This window comes from Pagrus pagrus (genome assembly GCF_965226575.1).
Source record: "Pagrus pagrus genome assembly, chromosome: 10".
Lineage (NCBI taxonomy): Eukaryota > Metazoa > Chordata > Actinopteri > Spariformes > Sparidae > Pagrus > Pagrus pagrus.
In genome coordinates this window covers 18,547,971-18,572,610 of record NC_140194.1, presented here as the reverse complement: position 1 = coordinate 18,572,610, position 24,640 = coordinate 18,547,971, and the positions used below count along the sequence as shown (strand labels likewise).

Here is a 24,640-nt window from a genome sequence, read left to right as displayed (position 1 = left end):
CACTGCATACACAGTAGTGTGTATCAATGAATTTGATTACATAAAAGATTATAAACTTAAATCGTTCAACTGATCATTGTATGGTCAAGAGGTCCAAGTTTACTTGTTGTATGTTGTCCCCAACAACTCATTTGCATAGGAATAGGATTTTGGGAGATTACTGTGCAACAAAACTGTTTAACAGTTATTACAGTAATACAACATTTATTTTGTTGGATTATTCTTTCTTCTGTTCCTGCTATTGTGACTCTGCAGAGGTACAAATTGAAACCATCCTGTCATTATTTTCCTCTTTGAGCGTTGCCAACTGCCTTTTTTTTTAATCAGTTTTCCAGACCCACCTGTCGTCTTATTTTCTCATATGGAACCAGCAACAAAAAGCCATTTTTCATGCTGGTCTGAACATTGTTATTGTGGTAATTTGCAGCGCATGTGGTGACAAATGGCTACAGCCATTTTGCATTTAACACGGGGAGGTCTGATGATAATGTTTCTCATACACAACCTTTCTGCCTTTTAACAAATATATTCAGAAGCAAATTACCATCTGGTGACTTCTAGAGACTTTAAAGACGTTTATTTAATCCCCACCATCTCTGCAGGAGTCCCTGTTGGAGGAGGGCGGGGGGGACAGGACTTTCTATGGCTCAGATGAAGATGAGGACGAGGAGGAGGAGGAGAAAGAAAAGAAGGCCGAGGCTCCTGCCATGGCCAAGAGGAAGCCGTACGTGATGGATCCAGACCACCGGCTGCTGCTGAGGAACACCAAGCCGCTCCTACAGAGCCGCAACGCAGCTGTGAGACCACTTCTCCTTTAAATAATACTCACACACGTTACATCAGTATAAGACAGCACAGCACATTAACTCTCCTATTAAGTCTGTTTCCGAGGCAGAGCTTATAGCCGACTTTTTTCCTCAGTGTTGAGCAGCAGGTTGGTGTTGTGAGTAGTTAAGTTCTTATTAACAAGCATCCGTCCAACTGAAGTGTCCCCGAGCAAGACACTTAATCAGAGCTGACCTGAAGTGATAATTTCCCGAAGGAAATTAATAAATCATCACACCACATTAGTGCTGCTGTGGTCACCTTGGAAGGCCCGCTTTGTTTCATGTTGGATGTTATGAAATTCACCCGTCACACATTATTCTGCCTTTGTGCTGCTGTAGTCGAGCTGGCTGCTTCAGGGTGGTTCAAGATTAACCCTGTTGTTCCTCAAGCAACAAATTTATATCCCTATCTTGAAAATCATTTTAATGGTACACTGTCTTGTAATAGTGAGTAGTGTCTTTGTCAGTCCTACTTGCACCCCAATTGCTTATATTTGCACTATGTTACTTAGCGGGTAGGACCTCCCGGGGAAAGTGCGTAACGATTCACGACACTAAGTCACACCTCACAAACTGTACTGGTGATGTGGAATCATATTTTATTGAGAAAACGTTTTCTGGTTTTCCTCCTGATGTCCTCCAGCTGCTTTGCCTTTACAAAAACAGATAGCTTCACTTGTTGCTAAAGTAACCGCTAACTGCTGCCTACTGTAGCTGCTGTTAGGTAGTTAACTCATCCGACAGGTCTTCTGATAATATTGCTACAGAAACCTGGGATTTGTATTCACGACAGTGGTGTCGCACAAAACACCAATTCCTACTTAATGTTGCCGAATTACCTCCGCCAAGGAGTTTATGTGTTGTCTTCGAGAAAATGTTCACATGGTTCAGTGTTCAAAAGACACATTATTGTTCTCTATAGCACCTCTATTCACCCTCTGTGTGAATGCTCCTGTCTCTTTAAGGCCCCCTTCCCGAAATGAACACTTCTCCCTGATTGGTCAGCTCTCACAGGCCTGAGCAGGCATCACACACCATGTTTCCACCTCAGTTCTGCAGGTGTTTTTGCATCTATGGCCACACTGGGGCGTGACTGTATAGTTTTGACATCACAACCTTACAGTAGTCCTGACGGCTCTTTTAAAGGCAAAGTTTCTGAAACGGGATGTGAGATTTCTCCTTGTATAAAAAATGTTATACTTTTGCAGTATTTACATAGCACCATGACCTGCTTTATAATCAAGAAAGACGGAATATCTCACTTTCTACAATATGGGACCTTTAAAGATGGTTTAATTTTTGTGTAATATGCTGATTGAGACCTAAAAAAGCCCTTTTTTAAGCCCTGTATTTGCTTTAATATTTCATGCTTATTCAGCACATTGATACAATGAATCCAGCATGTCCAACATACAGGAGTATAAGGCAGTGATGCATTGGTAATGCACCGTTGTCCATGGACTGGGAAAATATAGCACATTTTAGTTTTCACTGTTATTTTATGTTGTGTGATTGCATCACTGGGGATGATTTACTTTTCTCTCTGTTTTCTCATTCCAGGTGGTGATGGCCGTGGCTCAGCTGTATTTCCATCTTGCCCCTAAAGCGGAGGTCGGGGTGATAGCCAAGGCCTTGGTCCGTCTCCTCAGGAGCCACAGGTGAGCATTACCATCTATAATTTGAAATAAATTGTCCATTCAAATTACTAGACCATAGATTTTGGCAACTGCGTAGTCCAAAATTAATCGTAAAGAAGCCAGTTGTATGAGCCATCTCACAGCGTTATTGTTGCTGAGAGGGTTGAAAAGAAAGAGCTCTGCGTTTATGAGTCTCACTTGAAAAGAGACAAAAAACAAGTCCAAATGCCCCAAAATAAAGAATGAGAACACACAGCTGAATTTGAGAAGAGAAAGCTATAATGACCATGAAACTCAGCAAAGTGGAAAACAGTAAAACAAAAAGACAAGTGAGGGTAGTAAAATAAATCTCCCCTGCCCTGAAGCAGGAAGTGAAATTAAAGAGGGAGCTCAGTGAGACTGAAGTAAACATGAAAGCATAAACCATAAGGAGTGATGAAGGCACATAAGTGGCCTCTTGGCTGTAAGTCCTGCAGACTGTCAGCTTCTTATTGAACAAGTGCTCCTGTGGCTCTGGGTGTGTTGTAATGGGATCATCATTCAGCAGCGACCAAACAGCAGCATCTCTCTGTGGGGGATTCGTCTTAAGTCCATTGTGCTGTGCAATGTTTCATTAGACTTAATTATGTGTATGGAGTTAGTGGTGTTTCAGCTCTCATTACTACCACTATGGTTTAATACTATGAAGAATAATGCCTCGATGTTTAAAAAGAAAGCTACTCAAGTGTTGTAAAAAACATTCTTATTGGTCTTGTTTGTGTTATAGACTGTCTACAGACAAATGTAGATGCAAAGCTCCACAAAGTTGCAGCTACATTTTATCAGAGTAATCATACCAGAAAACCTCCTTACGTTGACGTCAGTAATTTGCCTTTTTTGACTCAGGAAATTCTGTAGGCATGATTCTTATGCTGCATTCTGCAGAATGGGAAGCGATGGGAAAACCTTACATTATTATTTTATTTTATTTCTTTGTCTTCATTGAACGATGCATTTACAACAAGGCAGGATAACAATATCCCTTGGGTGCATATATGAGTAGTAAAGAGAATTGTAAACATTAAAAAATAAGATTTTAAAAAATAAGAAAATTGGATTTAAATACATGAGTTTTGAAAAAATTAATAGACAACAAAATAGTACATAACAAACAGTACAATAGAAATAACACATGATAAAAATGATAAAGATTAACTTAAAAAATAAAATAATATGAATTGGTCTTAGATTAGTACTTTTGCAGTATTTATTTTACTTTTAACAATTTTTTGATACCCAAAAACACGTTGTATTATTAACTAGATTATAATTGTTTAGTGCTCAGATATGTGAGTTGGCTAATTTTGTTGTTTTTTGTTGTGAAATGATCTTTTCCTAATTCTAAATATTCATACAAATACTGCCACTGTTGTGAAGAGCTGTGGACTGCCAGTATGGCCACAGGGTGTCTTAGACATTATTATTAAATACATCTTTTTCTATCCTACTCTTCTTCACCATGAATCTCTCTTGTCTCTGTTTCTTCCTCCAGTGAAGTCCAGTATGTTGTTCTTCAGAATGTGGCAACAATGACGATCAAGAGAAGGGTGAGCTGCACCTGGTGGTATTTTGGGTTTTTTGGCTGATGCAGCTGCAGATTCAGTGAGATTTTTATAACTCTTCCTGTCTTTATGTTTCACAGGGGATGTTTGAACCTTACCTGAAGAGCTTCTACATCCGCTCTACAGACCCGACCCAGATCAAAGTCCTTAAGGTTATTTTACATTCTGTTCTATTGTGCTGCTACGCTTTTCTCTATGAAAAGACTGTTACTTCTCTCCACTCCGAGGCATGGTAATATAACATACAGTATATCAGCTGCATTTGCACTCAATCATTTGTACCCTCTTACTTGCAATAAAATATTGTTAAGCAAACAAGCAAGTACATCAAACCATAAACTAGTGAGTTTTTTGTTGAGCAAGGATGTTGTTATCTTGCTGTGCCAAATTACCATGAATCAGAGTGAAGCAGTTTCTAAGATATGGACATAAATGTGAAAAAGTACGATTTCAAATGTGAACGCGCAGACTTTGACAGAGGCCCCAGTAGGTGAAAAATGCTACAGGACAAAGCTACACAGTAGTTACAGTAAATAGGGTCTTGTAAATGAAGTTTGCTCTTTTTTGTCTTTTGCAGCTGGAGGTTCTCACCAATCTGGCCAATGAGACAAACATCTCCACCATTCTCAGAGAGTTTCAGGTACAGTTAAACTGAATTTTGAGTTTTGTCTTCAATCAGAGTTGAAAATCACTTTCTTCCATAAGGAGGGATTCACTTTGCCTAGAAGTAGCCTTCTTCTTGTATTGCTGGACTGAGAGACTATTTATTTTCCGGCAGACGTACATTAAAAGCATGGATAAAGACTTTGTGGCTGCCACAATCCAAGCCATCGGCCGTTGTGCTACCAACATCGGAGAGGTGAGGGACACGTGTCTGAACGGCCTTGTGCAGCTGCTGTCCAACCGAGACGGTAAGTCTTTCTGTGTGGTACTCTAGATGCTCTTTAAGTGACACACATTGCAGTAAATGCCATTGAAGAATTAATTGCTGCAGCTAGAAGTTTAAGATACCAGGTCAAAAGGATAATTGACAGCCTGGCACCATTTCTATATGCTTTCATGTCTCCATTATAGTCTAACTGAATAAATAAATTCACGTTTTGACGTTTTTGTTAGTTGCATCCATAAGGAAAACGGAAACGACCTTGTTGTCTTCTCAACAGCAGCAGCAAAACTTGAAGGGACTAAATTTAGACTGAATTAATTTTAGTAACTCAATCTATGTTGAAGATGAAGGAAAACGTATTTAATGTTCATTTATGATTTCAATGAGTGATTCTCCCTCCTGTTGTACAGAGTTGGTCGTAGCCGAGTCTGTGGTGGTTATTAAGAAGCTGTTGCAGATGCAACCAGAGAAGCACAGTGACATCATAAAGCACATGGCGAAACTAACAGACAACATCCAGGTGAGAGTTTCATTCACAACTGCTGTCAATGTCTTTGAAATTTGAAATATCTGGTTACAGAAAAGGAATTAAGAGTTGTACTTTCTTTTTCAACTCTCCTCTTGGATTTGGAGTTTGCATCCCTGTCCAGGACCAGTAGAAGATGAGGACGTACACAACCATTTAATTTAGTTTAATTGTTTTCAGGTGCCGATGGCGCGGGCCAGTATCCTGTGGCTGATTGGAGAATATTGTGAGCACGTTCCTAAGATCGCCCCGGATGTCCTGAGAAAGATGGCCAAGTCGTTCACTAACGAGGAGGACATTGTCAAGCTACAAATCATCAATTTAGCTGCCAAGCTCTATCTCACCAACTCCAAACAGGTGTGCCTGGCATGTTTGTCTATCACTAGCATTGAGATAACTTTAACTTGTCAATAGTGTGTGCAGTGCTACTAAGCTTCAGCGCAGAAACAAAGTTTTGTTAACTCAAGTAGAATCAAATCTTTTACAAATCAGTCTGGTTTTTATATTTGAATGCTGATAATTTTTGTATTTCTTATACTTTTGGAGGAATCCCAAATTAAATGTTAATGTTTTTTGCCCTCTTTTCACAGACCAAACTGTTGACGCAGTATGTTCTCAACTTGGCCAAGTATGACCAGAACTATGACATCCGTGATCGGGCGCGCTTCATTCGCCAGCTCATCGTGCCCACCGAGAAGAGTGGGGCACTCAGCAAGTACGCAAAGAAACTGTTCCTCGCCCTCAAACCTGCACCAGTCCTCGAGTCTCCATTTAAAGGTACATAAGTCCTCACTCGATCGCAACTTAGAGAGAGCTGAAAGCTAACACAGCTGTAAACACTGTAAACACTGAAACAGATTATGTGTCCTTATGAGCTAGCAGGTTTTTATCTAGTTTTATATTGAGAGAAAGCCAACTTTTGCAATAAAGAAAACTAAACTGATTGACATGTTTCAAGCAATTTGTTAGGGCTTAATTACATTTGGTGCTAAAGCAACTGCTGAGGTTTTCATACTGTAAGGAGTCGCAGGGATGGATCCAAAGGGAGAGATGTGAGGCAGAGATACTGCGTGATGTGAAAGGGACAGGTATTCTGAAAACACAGGACGATAGTTATTCTAGTTTGTCCCATTTTTTTGACCCACTTATCAATGATCAGCAGTTGCAGCTGCAGCAGTGGCTGTGACGCAAAGCGCCTGGAGGCAAATCAAAAACTTAACTGAGATTGTCGCAATTTTGCGTGACACATTGTACTTCAAGCTGTTACTCATTTCACAAACACAGATGTGATACAGCTGCTTAGAAATCACAGAAAATATTGGTTTATAATTCCAAACTTGCCTGAAAATAATTGAGTTTTTATGTTTTCTTCAGTATCAAGGTAATTCAGTGATAGCCTTCTGCACATCCATGGTTACATTGCAAACAGGAACTTCTAATAGCTAATTTGGCAAACTTGTAAAGGTCTGGTATGTAGAATTTAGTAGCATCTAGTGGTGTGGTTGCAAATTGCAACCAATGAAATATCCCTTATAAAAATAATGGTAACTATAGTTAACATTTTTGGGGGATGGTTATCCCCCCTGAGAAATAGTAACAAAGTGCCCTATGTGTTGCACTGACCTCTGTTTGTCCGTGTCAAATCTGGATTCCTTTTTTCCTGTTTTGCAGATCGAGACCACTTCCAGTTGGGTTCATTGTCCCACCTGCTGAATGCGAAGGCCGGCGGCTACCAGGAGTTGCCTGACTGGCCTGAAGCCGCCCCAGACCCCTCCGTGCGCAACGTGGAGGTGAAGGAGTCTGTGCGTGCAGTGGGAACAGTAACTTACAGAGACACAGGGGCCCTCTGGGGTCTCCAGGGGCCCCAAAAGTTGGAGGGGAGCGAGGGTCGCTCCTGCCCCAGAGCGGTGCCTCAGAGGGGCTAGACAGAGTCACCAAAGCCTCACATCCAATATAACATCAACTCCAATATAACATTGATTCCTCTTTCACTAGCCATCTTTCATTCATAAGCATTAACAGCTCATCTGTGACATGCATCCTTTTTTGCCTCCATCTGTTTCCAAATGGATGCTGCTGAACTTCTCCCCCCTCCAGGGAGGAGAATGAGTCACAAAGGAGAAAAGAGGATTACAGTCTCTATTTAAAAACTTCTGATTCACAATGAAAACAGTGAGCAGCAGTGAACTCCTCGCCCTCTCTGCTGCACTGGCTTCTGTTCGGCAGCAGCTTACTCGCCCCATCCAGGTGATTTCTCACCAATGTCTGAGCCAATAGCACATGTGATACAGAAGGGAGCTACAGCTAAGTCTTCACCACAAATCAGCGTCAACAGCAGTTAACCTCATCTCCTGCTGTCTCTGTTAAATGTTGACCTAAACAGGAGTTTTAAGAGGTCAGCATTTACAATAATACCACATACAGATGCAGCCAGTAGTTAATATTATGCATCTTTAGTCAATCTATTTAATTTCAACAGAATTATTCCCAAACTTTCGATTAGAAAAACAAGTTTTACTCTACTGGATTGTAGCTGAACAAACTTTAATTTGATCTGAGTGCTTTAAGAAGAATTAAGAGGTGCGATCTTCATCTTCCCAACTCACCCAATTCCCTCCTCTTCTTCTCCATCCCATTCACTCCATGTGCCATCGGTTCATACCCAACAATGTGATATAAATGACGACATGAAATCAATACTCGAGTGCATCACTTCCCGTCAAAATCAAGACTCATAAAACTGCTTGATTTTAAATTTCAGGAGTGACCTCAAGCCTTGATTTTGTCGTCATATTGTTATTATAGTGTTTGTTTTATTACTCACAGCCCATTGTTCCATACCCAGTGTTAATGTGTTATTAACTTGTGATGCAGATTTCAAGATGAGGCCACAGGTGCATTGAATGTTATTTCGATTTGACTTTTGGTTCACGAGAGACAGGCTTGTAAAAGACCAGACCAGTTTAAATAAGCACATAAGTCACATTACTGTCGGCTGCTTTCCAGAGCATTTAATTCCCCTTTGATTCAATTCTCAACCCTCCAGGCAGATGTTTGTTTCCATTACAAGGAGTTGAAAGATAGCTAATCCATCACAGTGAACGATTTCTTGCTTTTATTTTGTTATCAGAGTGATTGATTTTCCAACAACATACCTCATAACCACAACTAGGTTTGCAATGCCATGCCCCGATTTTACTATTCTAATTGTGGTCTGGCGGGGATCAGATGACATTAGCTTGTGACATCATTTAAAGGTCAGGAAACTGATAACTGACAGATCAAGACAAACCCTTTCTATACCTGATTAGACACCCTAACTCGTAGTCATTGGGCGCCTTTTCCCCGCTTCCTTGCGCTATCTCACTGTTTTTAAAATCCCCATTGCTACATGAAACAACACGCACAACCTGCAAGCTAGCAACCTACACACTGAAATTGGCAAATTACTCTATCTCTAACCTGTTCGCTAACAGCATGAACGTTAACAAGCAAGCAGCTGTTATCTTTCCTTTTGTGGGGATTTAACCATTTTAATGCCAGGGCTCGCCTCCCCACGTGACATTTTGTTTTCTAGGTAGAGGACATGATTCAATAATAGCACAAACTCAAACTTGACTAAACCCACTGATATAAAGGAAAAAAGAGACCAAGCGTCAACAATTCTGCATTTGCAAGGTGTACGTGGAAAGAATATGGATAAGTTGAGCTAACAAAATCTCATTTTTTGGTAATTTGAGAGTGAAAACTCCTTAGCACGCAACCAGAGAACCTTGAAATAACTAAAAGAAAATGGTAGATTTATTGAAAACATCCAGTTTTGGCCACTTTAAGTGATAATAGCACAAATTCAGACTTGGCTAAACCTACTGATAAAAAGAAAAAAGGAAGAGACCAAGCCTAAACAGTGATAATCCCAATATCACTGTGTGGTGTTTGAAAAAATAACTGTACTATTTCATAACTAATAGCATAAATAACATCCATTCAGAATATCTAAAAACCTATCGTATGCTTTGAAAAATGGTCTGCAATGATGTATAATGTGCATGATTTGACGTTAAAAAGGAAAAGTAACCCAAAAACACATCAAAGTAGCAGCTCAGTTGCTCAGAAATGTCTCGTGGTCATGATCAAACCGAGTTTCCCATCACATCCACTCATGTTGTGGCTGTGGAAGCTGCGAGGATCAGTGGATCCTCTGAAGTCCCGACCTCTCTGACAGGCTCTCCCTCTGCACATTATCATCTCCACAGATAGAGGAAGTCATAGACACCAGCGAGGGGCGGATCGGCTTGCTCGGAGACTGGCGAGAGGTGCCCCCCCTCCTCCTCCTCAGTTTGGGAGTGCAGTGGTGTTTGTTTTGATGACTGCTCTCTTTCCTCCTATAGTCTGATGTCTGGTGTCTGGAGATGATGGTCAAGTCGATGAGATAAGATTAATAAGATTTTACTCCTCAGTGCTGAATCCCAGAATCAGTGTAGATTTACGGAGGATAAATGTGACAGCCGTCTGTGTCTCAAATGGAAATAGATAATAGTTTATCCTCCTTTAAATATGTAGAAATGAAGACGTAGGATAAAAGTTGATGCTAAATCTTCAGACCAAGCTGACTCAGGTCGAAAGGATTAGGGAGCTGAGCTTGGCAGCTCATTCTTCATCCGGGAAAAAGCATTTCAAGTCCACTTGCTTGCCTGTCCTGCAGCTTTCAGTCATAACTCTTTATCAGCAGGTGAAGGAACTGTAGATGTTCAAACTTCCATTAGACTACATGATTACTCCATTATTCTGAGCACTTATCAATATTTCTCTTCCATGTTGGTTTAAAAGTTGAGATTGACAGTTCATTCTTGACCTTGAAAACCACACAACCACCTTATTTACACTTACTTTCAAGCCAACAAGGACAAGAAGTCAGTGTACAGTTTCATGACGATTTAACAGACTTCATCTGTTAATGATGGGGGGGGGATTTAATCCACCTGTTGAAGTTTCCTTGGACAAAACACAAAAGCCTCGTTTCCACCAAGCAATCCAGTTCTGTTCAGTTCGTTACACATTAGAATGGTTGTTTTTGCGTTCTCATTATCAGAAGTTGTGGATGGTACCAAAAGAACCGCGCCGTGCCGTCCTGTTTTTATTTTACAATTCTGTTCAGTTACCTAGCACACTGATCTGATACTGAAAGGTTATTCGATTAAAAGATATATTAAATTATTCAACAAAAAGTCATAATCTCGAGGTACAGAAGTCATAATTATGAGTTAACTGTTGACTTTTGGAGCTCATAATTTCAACTTTTTATCTCATCATTTGAATTTTTATCTCAGAAATTTGACGTTTTAACTCACAATTTCCACTTTTATCTCAACATTATAACTTTTCACTTTATAGTTTATGGTTTTTATTGTATTTTCTTTCTTTAACTGAAATAAAGTACTTGGGATAAAACGTCCGAAAGCCCCAGAAGGATCAGATGATTAGGAGTAAGTGGACCTTGAGGGGACGTGGTTAGTGAGTTGTTAGTGGGCCACTGTTTCTGTTTCTGCACCTGGCTGGTCTCACATGAAATTTGTGACACAACTTGTGAATGTGTCACAAATGTTGTTGTGTGATACTGAGTGATTTGATTTCCCTCTGCTGTTCCACTCTTCATCTAGTTCATGTTCATCCATGCTTGTACAGCATCCTGCTTTACCACTGATGAAGTTTTTTGGTAGATTTTAAATTGGCATGTATTTGCTTGATGTATTAGTAAGTGGTGAATGTTAATGTTGACTTTTTTATTTCTTTATTGCAGCATATATTAAGTATCAAGTATAATTAAGTTATATTGGAGTGTTTTGCTTTTATCAGAGAAAAACAACAATTACCAGCTACCTAACTGCCAGATATTGTGGTTAAAAAAAAGTATTTGTTGTCTCTGTGATGTCACAAACTGTTCTCACACGTCTTCTTTTTTTAGACCCAGAAACCTTCCTGTGCCTGTTTCTCTTATTTTCCTGACTTTTTTCTTAAACTTTTCCTTCCTGTTCTCACCTCCATCCCAATCTTTTTTCTTTTCTACATCTGCCAGGTTTTTACGCTGCTTGAAAGAGTCACAACATTAACGAGTGTGAGTCAGTTAGCGGCAAATAGCCCACCTCCTTGAGCCTCAAACCCATATAGCGGCAAAACCCGAGTGCTTTTTGACACCCTGCCTAACGTAGTCGCTCTCCCGTGCTAAGCTCAGCCAAAGCTACCTGAAACACAGCACCCTCTTTCTTGGTCTCTACCATTAAAGAAGTGATTCTTTTAGCAGGATGTGAGGTCCTCTCACATGTCCAGATGCATTAGCAGCCTCGTGGGTTTTGAATGGGGTTTAGCGATGTCCACACTCATTAGCTGATGGCGTTGGTTAATGAGTTTGGTCACAGAAAGGGCAAGACACAAAGTGTGGGAGGATAGTCACCGTCCTCAAAGACATCACTTCTCTTAATGGAACTGCTCCCTATATTAAAAGAAAGCCATTTCTGCAACTGGTCATGAAGGCATCACCTGGTGCTAACATCTATCTGTGCAACAAAAAATAAGGAAGACAAAGCATTAGTGCGTGTACTGAATTTGTTCTCTGACTGTCAGATCTAAAAGCAGATCTGACGGCTGGCTTCATTTGGCTGCATCACGCCCAGGCAGAGGCATTCATGGCCATGCTACTGTAATCTGCCTTCGTCTCTGCTTCTGTCTGCGGGGGTTTGTCACCGAAACAAGGCTGACGGCTCACTGTTTGAACTCCTCTTTGCCTGCCAGGTGCCCGAATGGACCAAATGCAGCAGCCGAGAGAAGAGGAAGGAGAAGAAAGTGGAAAAGCCATTCTACTCTGACTCAGAGGGCGAGTCTGGGCCGACGGAGTCAGCTGACAGTGGTAACTTTAGCTGGCTGCTGGCTGTGCTCTTTTACAGTCAACGAGCACTGTCCAACTCAGAGCTGTGTGTGTATTTTAAAGTGGAAGTGGAGGTAAAAAGTATTATAAAGCCCAAGTAACTAGTTACTTTGCACCACTGTCAAGCAGACACTCATTTTAAGGTCTTTATAGTACAACTGTATACAATGCTATTAGTATTATCTGCTGAATTGCAGTACTAATTGAGTACTTTAGTATTATGTTTGTGTGAGTGAAATAGTAATAGATAGTATAATACTGTCCCTAATTGGGAAAATTAAGATTTCTTTGGGGATAGTCTCTCCGTAATCTTCCATTCAGTATCCAGTGAAAATTTTTAGTTTTCATGACTAAAATGAGAGATTATAAAGGACAAAGCAAAATCCTGGATGTCAGTGTACGTCTGACAAGTTGTCTAGTTTTTGTAAAGATTAAAAAAACTATTAATAACAAAATCCAGATATTGTGGAACGACGCACCATCGTTGTACAGCTGTAGTACAACATCGTCTCTCTAATCTCTGTCTTTAGTCCTTTTTTGTTTGTGTCCCAGGTACGATCTGAGAGACAGAAAATCTGCAACTGTCAGTGGTGCTGCTCACTCTTGTTTTATTTGAACTTGTTTGCCCCTGGAAAAACTGTGTCTGGGGCATTAATAACACAAGGGAGAATAAAAATGTGATCATCTTCATTTGTGAATGTCAAGGAGAAGAGGTTACTAAAGATTTGACACTTGTATTCCAGTGAATTTGAGTCTTATGAATCGTTGAAAACATAGTTGTCTCATGGTTCATGTGAAGCTCTTGTGTTGTCTGTGGAAGTGCTTCTGAACAGTGTGTATGTACATGTCACCTGATATATGGTGTATACTATAACTTGCAATGCAGACTTTCATCTCAGTTCTCTGTGTAAATTAAGGGAGCTTCTCACCCTCTGATCCTTTCCCCCTTCAGAGTCGGACTCTGCCAGCGGCTCGCAAAGTGGCAGCGCCAGCGAGGAGAGTGGGTCGGGATCAGAGAGCGAAGAGAGTGAGGAAGGCTCTGAGTCGGAGGAAGAGGAGGAGGAGGAGGAGGAAGAAAAGGAAAAGAAGAAGAAAAAGAAGGAATTAAAGAAGCCGGTGCAAGAAAGCGAAAGGTAGTACACACTGCACACGTTGTTCTGAAAGCGGAATTGCTGGTGATCTCAGATCCAGTATGGTTTGATTGGTAGTTTTTTTTATACAGCAATCTCAACACTTATAATAATGACAGTGGGATCCTAATGAGACCTCTTAACTTTGCTTTCCTTTCCAGTGAGCAGAGCAGTGAAGAAGAAGAGAGGAAGCACGAGAGGAAGAGTAAACAACGTAAGAGCGACTCAGAGTCTGAGTCTGATGAGGATGAGGAGAGCGAGTCTGAGAGCAGTCAATCAGAGTCTGAAGAGTCTGAATCTGAGGCAGAGGTCAAAAAGAAAAAAAAGGTAATGATAATGTATCTCTGTTAAAAAAAAACCTAAAATGTTACATTTAAGTAAAATCAGGAACATATCTACATTTAAACAAAGTCTAAACCCGTATTCTTATCACTGACTTATGATCCAAACATTCCTGTATTTAGCATGTCCCACCTGCACACACACAGAAACATAAAAATCTTCACCTATTCATCTAAGATTTCTTTCATCTCCCTCCAGGCAGCTGAATCTAAACCTCCTTCTAAGCCTGTCAAGAAGGAGACCAAGAAAGAGAAGAAAGAAATGTCTCTGCTCGACCTTGATGATTGTGAGTATTTTCATCTCTGTGAGCTCTCTGCTCTGAAAGAGAATATAAAACTAAAGCAAAGTCAGCGTGCAAGGACGTTTGCAAACCACGTGATTATTTCTAAAAGTCAAAACTCAGACTTGTTCCCATGGGAGATAATATAACAGATGAACAGAGTCACGGCTGAATCACACTCACACCTCACATCTCTCTTCTCAGTCGAACCTGCTCCATCTCCTCAAGTCACTCCCGTCAACACCTTCCTGTCAAACAGCCTTGTGACCGACCTGGAGGGATTGTCTCTGTCTGACACTGTTCTCTCTCCGGCAGTAAGTATTCACACGTTTCTCATCTTCCTGTTTAGTATAGTCACTTTATTAGATGACCCGCTAGGAACAATTCATGGCTAATTCTAATAAACTAAGGAAGATACAATATACAGGACACAAAAATCTTGACTTCTGCATCCTCAGTGCCACACTAAAAGTACTAAAGATCAAAGTACACATGGAGCCTGGTCCATGGTGGTGGAAAAGAGGTAACACTGCCAAACTAAAATGCTTATTGTGACATGAGTGTCCTCTCTGAACTGACAGCTAGAAAAAAAAATGAAGAGTCAAAACTCAACAGAATGAGATCCTCATCTCACCTGGACTGACCAGATAGTGCTCCACCATGAAACTGACTTGAACATTAGAAGCTGACAGCAGATCAGAAAATGTAGCTTTCATGCTAACTGATATCAGCCCTCTCTGGATAATTGGGTTTTAGTATCAATGACACTTAATTTTGTCCTCTGCTTACAGACCATTGCTCCCTCCAGTGCACTAAAGAACTATGAGCTGCTGCACCGGATCACAGGGGAGGGTCTGTCCGTGGAGTACTGCTTCAGCCGACAGCCGTTCAGCCCCGATGCCAACATGGTGGCGGTGCAGATGCAGTTCACCAACAACGCCACCTCCGACACCAAGAACCTGCACATAGAGGACGTGAAACTGCAGTCTGGGATGAGGGTCAAAGAGTTTGCTGAGATTGGTGAGTGATGGGCTGCTGGGACTAAACTTTTCATTGAAACTGTACCTTTTTTTGTTATTTTTCCAGTGTGACCACATGTTTAATCTCAGGTCAGTGAGTTGCTGCCTGACTGCGTGTTTCTGTTGTCGTGTGTCGATAGAGCTGCTGCCTGCAGGTGAGACGGCCACAGCTGTGATGGGCATCGATTTCTGTGACTCAACACAAGCAGCAAACTTCCAACTGTGGTGAGATGGATTCTCTGTTTACGAGTTTCAACACCCTGCAGTCCTCTCAAAGAAGCACTGAGTGGAAACAGAACTGAGGCTGTAATGAACAATTTCTCATTTATTGCTGAGTTTTGAAATTGCACTATAGTGTTGGGCTTGTTAGCTCCGCATGTGTCTGCAGGCCAGTCTTGATAGTTGATCGTACTCGGTTTTATGTCCTGTGTACAGCACTGAGGAAACAAATATAAGAATAATAATATAATTTCAGAAATTCCTCTGTCCTCCTAGAAAAACAATTATGATTCCTGAATCTGTTTTGTCTTTCTCATTTTCAGCACTCACACCAGGAAATTCTTCGTGTCGATTCAGCCGCCGGTTGGAGAGCTGATGAGGCCTGTCTTCCTGACCGAGAACGAGTTTAAAAAGGAGCAAGGTGAGCAATAAATGATTAATTTTGAGGAATATAGAGTATGTAAACACTATAACTTTACTGCCATTGCATCAAAACAAGTCTATCAAAATAGGAAAGTGTAGATAAACAATTGATTTCACATATTTCCATACTTCTATCATTTTTTTCCCTATTATTATTTGGCTACTTTGTTGTCATTTACAGAATATTTCCTGAAAAAAAGAGTGTTACATATCTATATTGGGAACATAGCAACCAACAAAGGGGACCCAAACTCACAGGACACACAGGCAGACAAGAACTAAACAAAAAGCGAGCTTTAATAACAAAAAGCTGAAAACTCCAAAACTATAAAATCCAAAATCCAAAAATAGAAGACACAAAAGGAGGACAGCAAAACTCAAGAAATCCAAGAGCAAAAGCAACAACAAGGTACAAACCAAAAAGCAAAGTGCCAGAACCGTGGAAGATGGGAAAGGGAGACACAGGTACGCGAACAGCAGACTCGGGGAAATTACACAGACAAACTGACAAAGAGAGCAGGAAGCACACATGCTATATACACAGGGGAGGAAGGGATACTTGGAAGCAGGTGAAGCACATCAGGGAGGGGCAGACAATCACAAAGGCGGGAAACACGAACAAAGGGAGGAAATGGAAAGTGAAACAAGACGCATGAGGATAGAACTTCAAAATAAAACAGGAAATACCAAAACCACAAACTCAAACTACGACATTAATATCTCCACAGTTTATTTTGTTGTCCTTTGTTGGAGGGTAATTTCTTTGTGTTAGCTTTCTTGCTGCCAGCAAAAGTATTTTTAAGAGATAATAATCCTGAGTCTATCTGGAATATTGTCCAGATGTAGATTTAGTTAGATGTCCATCTGCTGTCATGTGCTGGGGTTCTGAACTTATAACATTTTGCAATCCTGAACAGGTATTGGAGTGTCAGGGTTTGTTTAGGTAACTCAGACTTTGGTCAGGTTCAAAAGTCTCTCCAGAGAGAGTCTGATGTACACATTCAGTAAATGACTATAAACTAGGCCCACTGATAAAAGGACTGTAATAAGGTCAGTTGAGGAGGAAACATCTTTATCATTAGATTTTAGTAGGAGACAACAGAAGCAACATCACTTTCGTGAGGTGTTGTCCCTGAAGTATGAGCTTTGAACACATTTCATGTCCGTTATATGTGATTAGACACTAATGCAGTTAATTTTTCAAAGTGTTTGTAATTATAGTAACATTTAGTGTTTGATTTGTTTTCTTTTATCATTGTTTGGTAATTACAGCTAGAGTATGAGGTCACATGAATAATCACAATTTTGCATGATATTTTTTTATTTCAATGGGAGCCTTCATTGCCTTTTAAATGTTTGCTGCACAATAGTTTCATCCGTGCAGTAAACAAAGGGTTCGTCTCAATACCCACACTTGTGTTACGTTACACGTTAATTCATCAATAATTAAAAAGGGGGTACTTTCTGTACTTGACGTATAATTCAATGCTTATATTTTTGTACTTATATTTAAAAGGTAACTCCACCAATTTTTTACATGAAAGTGTGCTGCAATGCAACTTAACCACTGAGTGACATCACTGGTATCAGATTACATGCAGCTTCCTCGGTAGCTACAAAACGCTTTACCTTTAAACGCACTTTAATGTCTAAAATTGGTGGAGTTACCCTTTAAGTAAATGACTGGAGTACTTCTTCCACCACTGGTGAGTTGGAAATGTGCCCATCAAGTGCTGGTTAAGTGTACTGTGTGTAGGTCCTGCCTGTTTACTACCGAGCGATGCATGAATGTGGACTCGAATGTGGGTATTGTGACAGACCCTTCAGTGTTTACTAATTGTACTAGTCACTTCAAATACACCACCATCCAGCCAGTGTTTGGTAGAGCAGCTACAGACAACAGTTAGCAGCATATTTCTGTTGTGTGGTGTTCATTTCCCATCCTGACTAACACTGAGCGTAGTGACTCTTTAAACATGTGTCATATCCACGGTTCCTCCCTCTCCGTACTGTCCCCCAATAGAGAAGCTATTACACAATCTAGGTAAGTTGGCTTTGATAGATTTGTTTCTCCCAGCCATCTGTGTGCCCACCTGCCTTATAGCCAACCTCAACCTCACACAGACCCCCCTCCCACTCCCCTCCTCCTCTGCCCTCCTCTAACGCCTCCTGCTGACTCCCCCTCCTCCCCTCCTGCCTTGGTAATCAACACTTAACTGCACCTCCAGGTCTGTAGCTGCAGACAGACTCACCTGTACTAACCTGCATCTTATAAAGGCCGCTCACATTCTGCTGCAACAGGAATGACTGGAAATGCTCATCCACTGATCCTGATTCACTCTTCAAGCACCATGTGCACAAAATTAATAACATGAGGCATCAGAGCAGCACTCGATCATGTGCACTAAACTGCTGATAACCACTGACGGGAATATGAGGTGCTGACACAGCGCATTTGTTTGTCTGATGGTTTGTTGTACATTCAAACCTGGTGAGCTTTTTTGTGATTTGCAGGTCAAAAGACAGAAGGTTTTTTAGATGCATTGGTTTGTATAAAGTATTTCACTACACAATTATTTACATCAGTGATGAATTTGCTGATTATTTTTTGAGTCATTGTTTGTTAAGTCCTGTGTTTTGCAGCCTTTTTGGCTCAGGACTACTTAAAAGGAAGCTTTGGCTACTCATAACCATCAATATTTGCGTAATTTTCTTCCCGTTGCAGGGAATTTTTCCTTATCCGAATCAACGATAGTGTTTTATCCTACACAAACTGTAAAACCCCTTGAAACAAATTCATGATTCATGAAATTGGGTTCTGTAAACAGGTTTTACTTGACTTGAAAATTGTTTTATGTCCCATGGGCCTGAATATGTACATTTATACCATTATTCACAAACAGAACCCTTATTTGTGTAGTGATAATATGTTTTTCTGCCACCCTTACTTGTCAACAATTTCAAAACTCCTCAGATTTATCTTGCGGAGAGTCCCCGTAGGCTGAGAACCACTGGTTAATTCTATAAAAATGAGAAAATGCTGACAATTGCCCATCAAAATTTCCTAAAATCCCAAATGATGTTGTGCTTTGTGTGACCAAAGAGATATTCACATCAATTCTAACATTTAAAAAGTTTGACTTTTGTTGAAGAATTATCTATCAAGTCACTGTCGACTCAACTGGTTTCAATGAGATGTCTTATTGGATGTAAGCTTATGAGAAAATGACCCTACTTCTCACATGACTTATTACCTCAGTAAACAGTTTCCTAATGAGTTTATGGTGTCAGGTGCTAGTTTCAAGTCTTCTTCAATAGAGCATGATATTTGTTTAGTAAATTATGGTCCCATTCCAATAAGGATTGAGGCATAGCTACTAACATTACTTTAACACTTAACTATAAAGTGTATCTTGAATTAGGGAGGCTAGGTGGGTAGGGTAGATATGTGGGTATGCTTAGTGTTTTCAGATCCAGCCCTGACTCCTCCCCAGCTCCACCCTTTTGTCCAAATAAGGTTTCTCCTGGCTCCAAAAAAAGGACGATGATGATGGGGTAAAGTCCCAAACTTGAGGCCTCAAAACTGTAATCCACAAACCATAGGTTACATCACGGCAGCTATGTCTACTTTGTTTTATACAGTCTATGGAAAAAACAGAGCAGACAAAACAAAGTGTAACTACAGTAGGAGCTGGCTGGAGTTTAAGTGACTCAAGATTGTGTTTGTAATTAAGACATGTGACAAACCGTAGTCAGGTTCTTGATGTCTTTTGACCTGCAAAATCTCCAAAATCAATGCTCAGCAGGACGCACCCACTTTCAAATATGAGTGTTAATTATTAAAGAATGAACATGTCGTACTTTCAAACCACACTGAAAACTCACGAGGCATTAAACTGGGCACGGCGCATAAATTTTCTTCTTTATCTCTTCGAATTGACCAAGAAAACTGTGTCTGTCCTCTACTGTGCTCAGTGGGAAGCATCAGTGTATTCCTCTTTAGGTTTCAGTAGCATTTTGGAATAATTGGTGCATTGTATGTCCTCGATGACTGTAGAAGATGTGTAAGCCATATATACAGTATCTGTATATAATACTGTATGTGTCTGAAGCTGTTAGATAATGATAAAACAGCACACTGATACTGTACAAGCAGCACCCTGTTCTGTATCGTTGTATTATCAATAACTGCTTTGCATTTCTTGCTACTCAGATAGAGAAAATAAGCAGCAGTTGTTTTTCGAGTTCTCCAGTTTGACCAGTGCTCTGCTGACTCCTCCACAGGTCAGCTGATGGGTATGAATGAGATCACAGAGAAGCTTACTCTGGACGTGAAGTGCCGGAACGAACACACCATCGTCCAGAGGGTGACCACCGCCGCCAACCTTAGCAGAGTGCCCTGCGGTTCAGATAAAGAGTGCAGGTGAGAGGGATTAAAATGAATATCAGCAGCCCCAAATCTGCTGCTTTGGTGTTTATCTGAACTGTCAATTATGATCCAGAAAGCGTCTGAATGCTGATAAAATCATCTTTCTATGTTTTTTTTGGCAATGGTATAATTTTGAAATGCAATAATAGCGACCCCATTTGACCAGTTAACATCAATGTTAGTAACTCGAGGGCACAATTTTTTGTTTTTAGTTTGGTTTAATTGACAAAATATAAACACAGTAGTCAAGATAGAAGGGTAAAAGATTTTTTCAGGGACAACACGACCAAGTCCAGAACATATTTTTCATCGTGGTCACAACCAAATGGAGACACCTGTTGACGAAAATGTCCAAGATGACCAAGAAAACATACGATCACAACGTGCTCCTCCCCAACAAAAGTCAACATTTAGATACGTGCATATGCCAATAAAAAATGTTTGTTTGTTTTTCATTTTGGCAAAAAACATCACAATCGAGCTAATTTAGATTACTTGAAGATATTTACTTATTTATTTGATTTGAACATTTTACCAAATGCTAAGAAATATTTTAGTTTTAACATAATCCAAATGTTACTGTTAGATAAGTGATTGCAAAGATATTTTAGTCATTTATCCATTTCAATTTATTTTCAGTGCCATTATTAGGCCAGCCATGCTCAAATATTTAAATCAATCCATGTTTTATCTAAACTAGAGAAGATTTCAACAGATCACTCATAAACACCATTTAGAAAGGCTTAATGCACGTTTCTTTACAGCATCATGCGTAGGTGATTATTTTGTGTCACTGTAAACCTGTCAGACTGTTCTTCATGTTTTTTTTATTTGAAACCAAAAACCTGCTGACTGACACACGTGCACCCCTCTTTTATTTCTGCTGCTTCGTCTTTATTTCCGATCTTTGCTGCCTTGACCTCAGTCCTCCTGTTCCTCCTCCTGACCATCCTGTCTACAGGTTCGCAGGCAGGACGGTGAGCAGCAGCAGCTTGGTGTTGGTCACCGTGGCGACCAAAGAGGAAGGAGCCGCGCAGCTGACAGTCAACTGTGAGAAAATGGTGATCGGCACAATGCTGGTGAAGGACATCCTCCTGGCTCTGACGCAGTGACGTGTGCTCGACTTTGTCGCCCCTGCTCCCTCACACACCGACACACTTCTCACATATCGTCCGAGACTCATCACACGTGTAGCATCTCCTCCGTTCTCCTGTAAGCAGCGAGGAAGTTCCCAGAATGTTTAATTCCAGTTTGTTGTTTGGTTCAAAAGCCTTCCACGTTTAGACAGTACTCCTGTATCCACTGAATGCAACAGCTGTACATGATATTTTTGACAATCAGACATGACTGATGCTGAACCTGATATAAAGTCATTCTCTTCCTACTAAAGTTTATTACATCATTGTCCAAATATACTTAATTTGCAACAAATTTTCCATTCTTGAGGAGACAGTTTGATTAATTGGATTCCAATTCCTTTGCACAAGGTCCACTTAATTTATGTTTTCAAGCTTCTGGCCTTCCTCAACACGTGGAGTTACCAAACTCCATGTAGACGTATCAAGCAACTTTCAACAACAATGCAATTCAATGTGCAAAATAACATAAGAGTTAAAAATACTCTCAAGGTAGAATATGAAACATTTCTGAATTAAAATGTCCAAAAACAACTAGACCTTTGTAATATATATTATTGTATTGTGTAGTTACATTATCCAAAATGTTTCCACCAATGTTCAGACTCCTCAACTTCACTCGAGGTAACAACGCATTTAATTTAGTTACCCGTAGCTACAGCGTCCGGGGAAACGTCGGATGATACGTCAGAGAGTGAGGAAGGAAGTAAAACTTTAAAACATTTCCTCGTCCGTGAACATTTCTGCCTGAATCGTGTTGGATAGATTTTCATCGGCAGTCAGGGTCGTTTAACAATGAAGACAGAAGCTCCCATCATCCCACGCTACTTCACGACATCTTTAAACTACATCTTTTGTTTTCATTGTTGAATTGAGAGACTCTAGCGGCAGAAAGTACTTAAAAACAAGGTTCAAAAGAAAGATATATAGTGAAAGTGAAATAAAATAGGAGTCACAAATAAGTTAGATAAATCAGGAGAATTAAAATTATAATATTAAGACCTGAGAAGTCTGGGTCATTTATTATGTAGCAGCGGTTGGAAACAGAAAACTAGTCAAAGCATCGATTGTGAAGAGGTCAAAGTTATTCAGATCCAAAGTAATGATCCATTCAATGATATCCACCCTCAAAATATGACCACATGACCTCACTCACACTCCATCTGCAGAGGAAGGCCATCAGATATGCTTTAACATTTTAAAGAAACAAAGTTAGTGAACCTTGTGTTGAGAATTTTTACGTCAAGTCATAAGGGCGTCTTTCTCTGATGCTATTCAGAGGAAACAAATTAAGAAGTGATCAAGTTTCACCCATAAACTTTAGAAATAAGGCGCAAGAGTAAACAATTCTTCTTCTTTAAGTGGTTGCACAAATCTGTCACACCAGTTTTAGTTTTTATCTTATTAGTTATTAGACTATTTTAAGATGTAGATTATAGAAGTAATAGTTGCTAAAAACATTCAAAATTAATCCTCTTCCACTTATTTGACATTTGTCATTACTTGAATGTAGCATGAAGGCTCAACTGAGACAACAACTACCTATAACTGAATCATCTTGGCACAATAAATGTTGTTAATCAATAACTTAACATTCCCGGGAATAAAGACGGATATCCATCTCAAATTCTGCGATTTTAGCATTTGGCTAGCTCTCATAGTGCACATGTTCATTACAGTATGTGGGGCATTTATTAAAATAAACCTGAAGATGTATAAATGTTATTGTATGTATTGCAACATGTAATACAGTCCTGCTATACGTAAGTAAGGTGTGGTGTGTCTGAGTGTGAGTGTGTGTGTGTGAGATGACGCTGAATATTGATTGACCTGGCGAACATCACCTGTTTTCAAAATGACTCAAAATGATGCTTGACTTGAAATCCTCATGAAGCACATCATAACCAGAATTCATGTCTTTGACGACTGTTAACTTTAATTTATTTTTTATTTGAAAAAGGGACGATGAACATTAATTAATACTCAAACAAATGTGAACGCACCCGAGTTTCCGATGCAAATGTTTTTGGCAAATCTACTGAACGTTAGTCACCAAACTCAACTAACAATTATTTTCATTATTGAATCATCCACAAAGGACTTAATGCACTACTCAATACACATCTTAATGTGTCAGATAATATGTTTCTTCTCCAAAACCGAAGAGTTTCAGTATAAAGCCATAGAAGATTAATATAACCAGCAAATATTTACATTTCAGGCTGGAACCAGAGATTTTTTTCAAGTTATTTCAAAAAACTAACCGATTATCAAAATAGCTACTGACTATTTTCCATCAATCGACTATTGGTTTTAGCTGCTCCAAATTAATAATTGAAACCTTGCCCCTAAAACAACTTTTAATGGATGTTTAAATTAGTTTGAGTTGGAAATTGTAGTGTATTTTCTTTCTTAAAGAGTACCTATGGATCATAATTGAAATAGTGCTTCTGATCATGTCAAACATTTTCAAATCGAGTGTTGTCTTGATCTCATTTGTCAGGCAGCTCTGTTTTCATGCCTTTAATTATATTTTGATTTCACGTCAGAGGTCTTGTTGTTTCTCTTTTGTTATGAACCCTCATGTGTCCTGTGGCTTCTTATCAGCGCATTTATTTATTGTTTCTATACTGTTGGAAAATGTAACAGCTGTGTTTTACCAAAGGAGTATAGTCAAACTTCAGCCATCATCGTAGAAACCCGAGCAGCAGCGGCAGTGGACGGTTTTATTTTGGCCTTTTTGCATTGTTTACCTTTGAACCACTCACACCTGAAATGTCCATTCATGCAGCAGAGTCATGATGAAGAATGTAAAGAGTGAGAAATTCTACTTTTAATGTAAACATCTACTGAGAATGACACAGCTGGATAAAATTACTCTCCGACTCATAAGTCATGTCTGGCAATTTGTTTTGCTTTCAGATATCCAAAGTATGGTTTATCATACTCTGTGTGTGTTTGTGAAATGTGATCCTGAAGTATTACAAGTTTATTTATTATACAAATAAAAATTACAGATACATTTTCACGTGTCTTCTGTCTCGTGACTTCACAAACAATGACAAACCACTGGTACTGAAGGAACACTCAACACCAGGCGAGCTGTTTTACTGTCTTTGCGTTAAGGCTGCCGTTAGCTTGACGTACAGATCATAAACAGATAAACAGCTAGCTTGTTTCTGTACAAAAGTAGCTGTCTTCCAGCACCTCTAAAGCTTATTGATTAACACATTATATTTTTATTTTATTTTTTTATTTGAGCA

The 24,640-nt window shown here is 39.8% G+C and overlaps 1 protein-coding gene across 13 annotated transcripts in view; it reads left to right on the top strand.

Moving 5' to 3' along the window:
- Positions 1-24,399, top strand: part of ap3b2 (adaptor related protein complex 3 subunit beta 2) — a 46,568-nt gene extending 22,169 nt beyond the window's left edge. For 3 of the 13 annotated variants that reach the window (XM_084364386.1, XM_084364395.1, XM_084364385.1), the window contains exons 8-28: positions 603-797; positions 2,388-2,485; positions 3,996-4,050; positions 4,146-4,217; positions 4,643-4,705; positions 4,844-4,976; positions 5,362-5,471; positions 5,658-5,834; positions 6,068-6,254; positions 7,149-7,279; positions 11,554-11,592; positions 12,267-12,381; positions 13,352-13,532; positions 13,691-13,856; positions 14,070-14,157; positions 14,356-14,465; positions 14,943-15,171; positions 15,311-15,395; positions 15,713-15,810; positions 20,097-20,235; positions 21,167-24,399. In XM_084364386.1, the coding sequence (XP_084220512.1) occupies positions 603-797; positions 2,388-2,485; positions 3,996-4,050; positions 4,146-4,217; positions 4,643-4,705; positions 4,844-4,976; positions 5,362-5,471; positions 5,658-5,834; positions 6,068-6,254; positions 7,149-7,279; positions 11,554-11,592; positions 12,267-12,381; positions 13,352-13,532; positions 13,691-13,856; positions 14,070-14,157; positions 14,356-14,465; positions 14,943-15,171; positions 15,311-15,395; positions 15,713-15,810; positions 20,097-20,235; positions 21,167-21,353 (2,658 nt within the window). In that variant the 3' untranslated portion in view covers positions 21,354-24,399. The remainder of the gene's footprint in view (positions 1-602; positions 798-2,387; positions 2,486-3,995; positions 4,051-4,145; positions 4,218-4,642; positions 4,706-4,843; positions 4,977-5,361; positions 5,472-5,657; positions 5,835-6,067; positions 6,255-7,148; positions 7,280-11,553; positions 11,593-12,266; positions 12,382-13,351; positions 13,533-13,690; positions 13,857-14,069; positions 14,158-14,355; positions 14,466-14,942; positions 15,172-15,310; positions 15,396-15,712; positions 15,811-20,096; positions 20,236-21,166) is intronic. The other 10 variants (XM_084364396.1, XM_084364390.1, XM_084364397.1 and 7 more) reach the window with 7 other exon arrangements.
- Positions 24,400-24,640: the final 241 nt, after the last annotated feature.